The sequence below is a fragment of the Ailuropoda melanoleuca genome, chromosome 18, assembly GCF_002007445.2.
Source record: "Ailuropoda melanoleuca isolate Jingjing chromosome 18, ASM200744v2, whole genome shotgun sequence".
Taxonomy (NCBI): domain Eukaryota; kingdom Metazoa; phylum Chordata; class Mammalia; order Carnivora; family Ursidae; genus Ailuropoda; species Ailuropoda melanoleuca.
Genome location: NC_048235.1, coordinates 4,922,944 through 4,932,776, shown reverse-complemented (window position 1 = coordinate 4,932,776; position 9,833 = coordinate 4,922,944). Strand labels below are relative to the sequence as shown.

The window sequence follows — 9,833 nt, the reverse complement described above, 5'->3', positions numbered from 1 at the left end:
CCCCCCCCCCCCCCCGCCCGTGACTGGACCCTCTCCTCCACCACAAAATACCCTCTGTGGACACCTATCTCAGAAGCTGGGGTGGCACATCATAGGCGCAGAAGACGTGCTGTGGAGTGGCTTCCTTGGTGTGAGGCAGTGTTACACATCTTCCGCATGAAATTAATCAGACCCTCTACAAGCCATCAGATATCGGCGCTGAGGGAAGCCTGCAGGAAAGAGTCCAGGGTATCTGACTTGCTGCCTAGAGACTGATCTGCCCCCTTAAAGGTTGGGCACCATGCCAGCAGCTAGGGCTGTGCTCCACTGCTTGAGATCAGACATTCACTAGCAGGGGTGGTAATGATATCCGCGTTGGTGAGAGAAGCCAACACTCACACCGGCCTGTGTATAGCTTCATTCTCTGCAGCCACAGCTACTCAGTGTCTGAGCACAGGAACAGCAGCTGCCTGACACCTGCAGCGGAGTTAAGCTGTTAATATGCTTGTTTGGTTCTCCTCTGGAGCGCGTGCTGTGCTGAGCACTAAGGCTCAGCATAGAGATTCATGTACTTCACGTACACTCCTGTCCATCCATCACCCTGTGTCCTCCAGAACCCTGTGGCTCCCGTCCTTCAATACTGACCCTTCCAATCCCATGAACAACCAGTCAAGATATTTGCTGCCTGTGCATCTGTGTAAGCACTTACTTGGGGCCATGATCATCTCCAGACAAATAATGACCAGATGCCTTGTATGGATCTTTGCCCATTTGAGATTTTGTCCCTCACCACTATTTTCAGAAACTCCCCTAATTGGAACTTTAGTGCGGTAGCAATTCACTTTCAGTTCAAAATAAAGTCAGGGCTTTTTTTTTTTTTTAAGATTTTATTTATTTAGTTGAGAGAGAGAGAGAGGGTGCGTACAAGCAGGGGTAGTGGCAGGCAGAGGGAGAAGCAGGCTCCCTGCTGGGAAGGGAGCCTGATGTGGGACTTGATCCCAGGACCCATCATGACCTGAGCCAAAGGCAGCCGCTTAACCGACTAAACAACACAAGCGTCCCAAATCAGGGCATTTCAACCATGAACTGAGTCAATGTGTTTTTCCCTCTGCATGTGCACAAGGGAGACCTCATATGAAGTCATGAGTTTAGGTACAGTTTTTGGTACAACTGAAGAAATTGACTCAGGTTGGGAGGGTGGTCTTGGCAATATGTTCACATAGTTATTATGCCCTGGACATGCTCTAAACTTATTCCGTCATCCAGCTACCCCACCGGATATTGAGGAGAGCACATGTTGTGATGAACACTGGGTGTTATATGCAACTAATGAATCATGGACCGCTATATCAAAAACTAATGATGTATTATATGTTGGCTAATTGAACATAATCAATCAATCAATCAATCAATCAATGTAAGGGGGAAAAAAACTTATTTTAGATATACCACTTTCTTGAATGAAAGGTTGCTTTGTACTCATGCAAACTTATGACCTGATGGGTCCGAGAGCAGCCAGCTTGTGGAGGGAAATTTTCTTCACGTAGTTGCTCGATTCTGTGACCAGCTCCTCAGGCTGTAGCATGATGGGAGCTGCTTTAGAAATCATAATCATAATGGGATAGACCGGTGATGCGTAGTAAGGAGGGCATGTATTGCATGGTGCACTGGGTGTTATACACAACTAATGAAGCATCGAGCTTCACATCGGAAGCTGGGGATGTACTGTATGGTGACTAACATAATATAATAAAATAATCATTAAAAAAAAAGAAATCATAATCAGTTCTAGGCTGCCAATGACATAGTTCACTCTAGAGCCCCAAGGAGCTTGTACTGCAGCTCTCCTATTGGATATCCCAAAGAATTTTTATCTGTACAGGCACGTCTAACACCATAGTATCTTCTGGATCATATCGTCACCAGCCTGACCCCCTGAGCTCAGGAAATTTCTTGTAGAAGCTTCCCTTAACTGTCAGTCTTACCTTTTAGAAACAAACCAATGCACTGCTGGAACAGAAAAAGAAATATTTGAGGAGGGGCGCCTGGGTGGCACAGCGGTTAAGCGTCTGCCTTCGGCTCAGGGCGTGATCCTGGTGTTCTGGGATCGAGCCCCACATCAGGCTCCTCTGCTATGAGCCTGCTTCTTCCTCTCCCACTCCCCCTGCTTGTGTTCCCTCTCTCGCTGGCTGTCTCTATCTCTGTCAAATAAATAAATAAAATCTTAAAAAAAGAAAAAGAAAGAAAGAAAGAAAGAAAAAGAAAGAAAGAAAGAAAGAAAGAAAGAAAGAAAGAAAGAAAGAAAGAAAGAAAGAAATATTTGAGGAATATCCCCAAATCTGACTTATGCTCATTCCAAAATCCAAGAAGGCTTACCAAGAATGTTGCATCTTAGTTAAGAATCGGAGATACAAGACTCAATAATATGTCCTTTCCATTGAAGTGGTATTCATGTGCTCCAGACCCCTAGACTTATAAAAGCCTTATCAGTTCAGAAAGCCTATGGATCTTTGAGGGTTCATGTCCCTGCCTCTGAAGCACGTGAGTCTTATCAGAGCCTCTCACTACTTCCTGCTCAGTAGATGCAATTAACACAGTGTTATTGGTATACAAGAGATATTTTCTGCATAATTATCAGATGGTCAAGATCCCTTTGGACTATTTTGTGACAGAATTAGAGAAGTAGGGGTGCCTGGTTGGCTCAGTTGGTGGAGTGTGCAAGTCTTGATCTTGGGGTGTGGGTTTGAGCCCCACATTGGGTGTAGAGACTACTTAAAAATGAAATCTTGAAAAAACAAGAATTAGAGAACTAATATAGCCCCAAAACAAGACCATGAATGTGTGCTGTTGGTAATTTCAAGTGAAGACAAAGTATTTCTGATTCTCCTTACTAATGATTATTGAACTTCATGCAAACCACTAACCAGAGTTGCCTGGTGTAGCCAACTCAGTTACATAATCAGAGACCTCAAAATGATGAGTGGGTGGTCCTGTGATAACAAAGAATTCACTGTGGGATGGATTTAGACCAATGACCCTTTTGTCATCTGACCCTTATACAACAGCCCCGAGTCTAACAGAGAATCATCATATTTGGAATTACTTGTTGTCATGTTAGTTTAGACTCTCTATCCAAAACCTCTTAAAAGATAAGCATTTTTCCCTTTCCAAAACATATAATTAGTCAGATAAAGGGTCATAGGTCTCTCTTGAACGAGAACTAGGAAAACGGCCACCATATAAACTTTCTATGACATGGCAGGACTTTCCTGAAGGGGACCCTGCATCTCCTTGAATTGACAGGCTTTGAGAATGGGTTCAGATCTGGAAACTGAATGAGAAATCATAATTTTCCATTAAGATGGCTTAGATCAGCCTTCCACTCACCCATTCTTGATACATAACAAGCAACCAATATCTTTGTTGTTTGGGTAGAAATATTCTTATTATATATTTTCCAGTACCATCAATTCATGCAAGTCAAGATCCCCTAATGTTCATTTCAACCTTGCTGCCTGGTATAATAAGTTCATCTATTTTGTCTGACAGACATTCTGTTAATCACATCTCTAAGGAAATGTACCAAGAATTGTTTAGTTATAATCAGCTAACATCAACACACTATCAGAATTACTTAAGGCTGTGAATTACAGAAGGATTTAGAGTGTGTGTGTGTGTGTGTGTGTGTGTGTGTGTATGTGTAAAAGAGGGACACCAAGACAGAGTATAATGACTTCTAATACCACAGACCTGGAATTAGACCAAACTCCACAAGAGTGTCCTCCCTCCAGACACTAGCCACAAGTTTGGGAGTCACCAGACTCCTGCTTCTGACTACCTGGCTACAAATTTGGAGGTTACTACATACTGAGGTGTAATAATTTGCTAGAATGACTCATAGAACTCAGGAAACTATACTTATGATTAGAATTTTATCATAGAAAGGGATGCAAATCAGAACAAGCCAGAAGGAGAGATACATAGAACAAACTCTGGGAGGGTCCCAAATGCAAAGATTCCTTGTCCTCAAAATGTGTTACCTTCCCAGCATATTGATGTTTGCATTATGCAGGACCCTCCAGAAAAGCAGAATCATCAGAATATATCACTATCTAATCTATCTGGGGATATTTATTATAGGAATGGCTCATTCACTTGTAGAGACCAATAAGTCCCATGATCTTCCAACTGCAAGTTGGAGAACCAGGGAAGATGCTGGAATAATTGTCTGAGCGCAAAGGCCACCAGGATCACCAATGCCCAAGGGTAGGAGAAGATCGATGTCCATCTTCTATCTTTTTATTCTACTTGGGACTTTGGTGGGTTGTATGATGCCCCCTGCAATTCACGAGGGGGACCTTCTTTACTATTTACTCAGTTCACCAACTCAAACGCTAATCTCTTTCAGAAGCAAGCGTGTGCATGCGCGCACACACACACGCACACAAAGCAATAATGTTTTACCAGCTCTCTGGGCATCCTTTAGCCCAGAGAACATCCCAGTCAAGTTGACACAAAAAATTAACCATCACATGGACAACTGGGTGGTTCATTCATTAAGCATCTGCCTTGGGCTCAGGTCATGATCCCAGGGTCCTGGAATTGAGCCCTGCATCAGGCTCCTTGCTCAGTGGGGAGTCTGCTTCTCCCTCTGCCTGCCACTCCCCTTCTTGTGCACTCTCTCTCTCTCTGGCAAATAAATAAATAAAATCTTTATTTAAAAAAAATGACCATCACAATGTTCAAAATGTGCAGCGCCAACCAAGGAAGCTTGCTTGAGCCTCGGTGTCCAGAGTTTTTATTAAATTTTGTTGCACAGGTGGGATTGACAGAGTCATCGCCATGTAGCTGAGCTCACCTCCAACCTCCCTCCTCTCTAGAGATCAGGCTGCTATCAGCATAACTCAAAGCCTCAAACCTCTAACCACATGGCTGGTGTTTCTAGCAGGACCAGCCCCATCCTGAAGCTGTGTTGGGGCCATATGAGTCACCTTATGAGCATAAGCCCAGGTGTGATCCAAGTGGCTCATGAATAACAAAGACACCGTGTCACTTGGGGAATTCTGAGAGTTTTAGAAGCTCTATTTCAGAAACCCAGGACAGAGAGCAGATAAATTCTTTATTCTGTTGTAGGTGCCTGTCCTCATCTCTCCCCATCCTTCCTACCTCCTTTTAGTTCTCTGTCCTACATTATTACCTTACATGTGTACTTATGGATTTGCTTATTGTTACCTCAAACTTTAAGCTTCATGAGACTGTGGAATTTGTCTCACTACTATGTTTCCTGTCCCTACTACACTGTCTGACATAATATATGCTCAATGACTATCTCCTAAATAAATGACTGGATGAATAAACACTGAACCAATAATGATTATACATTAATGAGTGCAGAACATAGTGACAAGGGCTACAGATGCCTGAGAGAAAAAGAGAAATCAAGTAGACCATTCATTACAAGGAAGGGACGACTGCCTCAATGGACATCAGATGTCAGTCCCATTAGTCCCAGAGGTGCTTCTGGCAGTCTTTCAGCAAAACTTCCTCCCAAAGATCTTCTTCAGGGCCCACCTCACTTCTTTATTCCTAAGAGTGTATATCAGTGGGTTCATCACTGGTGTGACTGCACTGTAGATAACAGCCACCATCCGGTCCTGAATCATGGAGGTGGCTGAGGCTGGACGGATGTATGTGAAGCCCACGGGTCCATAGAAAAGACACACCACCATGAGGTGGGAGGCACACGTGGACAGAGCCTTGTGGAGCATTCTGTAGGACCGATGCTTGAACAGAAGGAAGCCAATGACATAGAGATAGGAGAGAAGAGTCAGGAAGAAAGCGCCCATGGCAATGCTGCCTGTGACAATGGTGAGAAGCCACTGATTGAGCAGTGTGTTACTACAGGCCAGCTCCAGGAGGGGCTTCACATCGCAGAAGAAGTGATTGAGTTTCAGAGAATGGCAGAAGCTCAGGCGCGCGGTCATGACAGAATGCATCAGAGCATAAAAGAAGCTGGTGAGCCAGGCCACGGCTGCCAAGAGGACGCACACCTGGGGGCTCATGATGACAGTGTAGCGAAGTGGGTAGCAGATGGCCATGAATCGGTCAAAGGCCATCATAGCCAGCAAGGTGGCCTCCGAGCAGCCCAGAAAGTGGAAGAAGTGTAGCTGCGTGATGCAGCCTAGGAAAGATATGGTCCTGCGAGTGGAGAGGAGGGTTATTAACACCTTGGGCAGCGTCACTGAAGAATAGCAGATATCCAGACAAGAGAGGTTTCCCAGGAAAAAATACATAGGGGAGTGGAGTTTGGGCTCCAAAGTAACAATCACCAATATAGCTCCATTTCCAACCAAGCTTATCAAGTAAAGGACTAGGAAAATCACAAAGAAGAAGGGCTGCAGCTCCTGAACACTGGTCAGTCCAAGTAAGAGAAACTCATTCACGGTCGTGAAGTTCTCCATTGCTTGGGGAGGAAATGCGACAATAATAATGAGTTAATTTTTCTGAATTTTGTTTAAAGATTTAATTTTTTTTTAATTTTTTTCCCTTGCTCTATCATTCATAGTGCAGCAGCAATCAAGTTTTTAAAAAAAAGTTTTTATTATGTTATGTGAGTCACCACACAGTACATCATTAGTTTTTGATGTCGTGTTCCATGATTCATTGTGTGGTATTAAGAAGGGCACGTATTGCATAAAGATTTTATTTTTAAGTATTCTCTACACCCGACATGGGCCTTGAACTTAGAACCCCAAAATCAAGAGTCACCCGCTCACCAACTCAGCCAGTGAGGCGCGCCCTGAATTTTCTATTTTACATAGTGGGTGTTAAGTAAAGCAAGTTTACTATTTGGAAGAACCTAGGAGTGAACTACAATGTAAAGAATATTTAGGAGTGGTAAAGCTAAATTTACTTGCAACAAAATTAGGGAAGAATAACGTACCTCATAAATTCTGAACTGGTAAAATGATATGAGACTAATCAAAGCAGCATGTTATGAATAAATCAAATATAGATAATGGGGACTTTTTAAAAGTAGGAAATGTGGGACATGACCATAACCTCACTTTAGACATTAGAATTCAAGATTGGGCAAATTTAACACATGTAACTCAGGGAAACAGTTGTTCAGCTTGTGATCCTAGCTTCTGGCAGCAACACAGATCTAACCTTGGGAGGATTTCCCTTCTTCTCCTAAGAAACATAAAACCCACAGGAAACTAGCACATCCTCCCTGACCACCAAAACCTTCAGGAAAATTAAGAGACATAAAACCCGGAAATTTCAAATATTGCATGAGTAGAGGATAAAAACACAAAATTAACATCAGCAGTCACAAGATTGCAGGCTGGCAGTGGGGCTGTGGATATAGTTGAGAAAAACTTGAAATACTGAGAAGTCCTAACAGTAGGAGAACTGTGAAAACATCCCAAAGTTTTTAGCCCTAGAGAGTGCCCCACACTTACAAGGGAAAAAAAATTGAAAGAAGGCTAGGCATAAATTCTGAGGGAGATAGAAAAGGCATAGTAAATATAAGAACAAAGAAAGCCTTGCTGTTTGTAAAATCTAATAGTCACCATCCTGTCGACCAAAGGGGAAGCCCTGGAACTAAGGAACTAGAAAAACTGATACTCTCTCCTCATCCATCTATACTAAGATTTCCCAGCTAATAATTGGTCAAAAATATCATATTTCAATGTAAGCTCCCAATAAAATAACTTCAAAAGCTGACAGAAATAATGAAAACATAATCAAATCCACCATCATAAAAAGAAGCTTTAACATATCTCTCTATATACTGATAGAAAAATCAGCCAAGAAGTTAGTAAGAATATCAACATCTGAACAAGATAATTTACAGGTTTGGTTAACATATACAGAACAAGAAAAAAATTCACACACACAAAGAGAAAACACAAACCAAGAGAATATGTCACGACACTAGATACACCGTAAAGGTAGTTCTTGAGGCAGAAGGAAAGGATCCTAAGCAGAAGAATGGAAATGCAGAAAGAGACGGAGAGCCTCAGAATGGGTACCACAACTGGGCACACACAAGGGAAAGGAGACTCCAGGAAGGTGAGATACTGGTAAGGATACAAAGCCATGATGATGATGACTTGTGGATGTCAAGACTATTTAGCGTACAGTGCATGAAAGGAAAACAGGAAAAGAATTCATATTATTTTCAAGTGCACATTGAACATTTAAAGAATCAAGTGTAGGTTGGGACTTTATTTAAAAAAAAAAAAACATGGGGGTGCCTGGGTGGCACAGCGGTTAAGCGTCTGCCTTCGGCTCAGGGCGTGATCCCAGCATTCTGGGATCGAGCCCCACATCAGGCTCCTCCGCTATGAGCCTGCTTCTTCCTCTCGCACTCCCCCTGCTTGTGTTCCCTCTCTCGCTGGCTGTCTCTCTCTGTCAAATAAATAAATAAAATCTTTAAAAAACAACAACAAAAACAACAGCCTATGGGGTGCCTGGCTGCTTCAGTCAGGGGAGCATGTGACTCTTGACCTCAGGGTTGTGAGTTCTAGCCCCACATTGGGTGTAGAGATTGCTTAAAACAAACTTAAAAAAAAATAGCTTCAAAAACTTCAAATGATGGGAACATTCAAAGAATGTTCTTTGAACACGGTTGAATTAGAAAACACTAAAAAGATACCTAGAAACTCACTAAATGCTTGAAGTTAGGCAACACACACCTAAGTAATTCACAGATAAAAGGAGAAATAAATATTAGAAAAGATTTTTAACTGAATGATAATAAAATGAGTTATATTGAAGCTCTTGGTCCGCAGCTAAAGGAAGAAACAGGAAAATTTTTGGCCTTAAATTCACATGTTAGGGGGAAAAAATGTTGAGAATCAATGCCTTACATTTTCATTTCAAGAAGCCAGATGAAGGAAGGACAGAATGCAGCAAGCTGGGGCGCCTGGGTAGTGCAGTCGTTAAGCGTCTGCCTTCGGCTCAGGGCGTGATCCCGGCGTTATGGGATCGAGCCCCACGTCGGGCTCCTCTGGTGGGAGCCTGCTTCTTCCTCTCCCACTGCTCCTGCTTGTGTTCCCTCTCTCGCTGGCTGTCTCTCGGTCACATAAATAAATAAAATTTAAAAAAAAAAAAAGGAAGCAGCAAGCCAAGCCTGAGGAAAGTAGGAGGAAAGGAGGAAGAAAAATTATAACGTGAATCATTAAAATAGACAATATTTTAATGGACAATAGAGTGATAAGAGGACAATAGAGCGAAGTCAATGAAGTAAAAATTTGGTAATTTGAAAAGTTTAGTGAAAGTGATAACGCCCAGGAGGACAGAGAGGAAACTCGAGGTACCAATTTCAAAGGTCGCATCACTACAGATACCATCATTGTCAAAAGCTGTAAGAGGTCATCGTGAGCACCTTCACGCCAGTGAACTCAACAATTCAGGCAAAATTTACAAATTAATGCAAACCAAAAGTTGACGACAAAAACTGCCAGTAAATGAGAGAAAATTTAATTTGTTGGATAACTATATAGGAAACTGGAGCTGCTATTTAAAATCTGCCCCAAAAGGAAACACCAAGTCCAGATTGCATGGGTGAATTCTACCAAATAGTTAAAAGAAGAAATAATAGCAACTTACACAGGTTCTTCCAAAAAAGAAAAGGGGGAAACGCCTCAACTTCTTTTCTAAGGCAGCTTAACTTTGTATATCAACACTTTGAAAAGGACTTAACGGAAAACAAATTACAAACTACTCTGTTTCATGAACACACATGCAAAATCTGCTTTTTTCCTGTCTGCTACGTGTTTCTGGGCATGCAAGCCATGGTCATCACTCCTCTGGATTGTTGCAAGTCTTTCCACTTTTGCCCA

General features: G+C 42.4%; 1 protein-coding gene across 1 annotated transcript; it reads right to left on the bottom strand.

The window, feature by feature from the left end:
- Positions 1-5,510: 5,510 nt before the first annotated feature.
- Positions 5,511-6,440, bottom strand: LOC100472558 (olfactory receptor 12D3). The gene has a single exon (XM_002929477.1). The coding sequence runs from the start codon at positions 6,438-6,440 to the stop codon at positions 5,511-5,513; it is 930 nt and encodes a 309-aa protein (XP_002929523.1).
- Between the last annotated feature and the right edge of the window lie 3,393 nt (positions 6,441-9,833).

What these genes read in the sequence shown, in the direction of transcription:
- LOC100472558 (XM_002929477.1), bottom strand. Translation starts at nt 6,440, where the DNA reads ATGGAGAACTTCACGACCGTGAATGAGTTTCTCTTACTTGGACTGACC.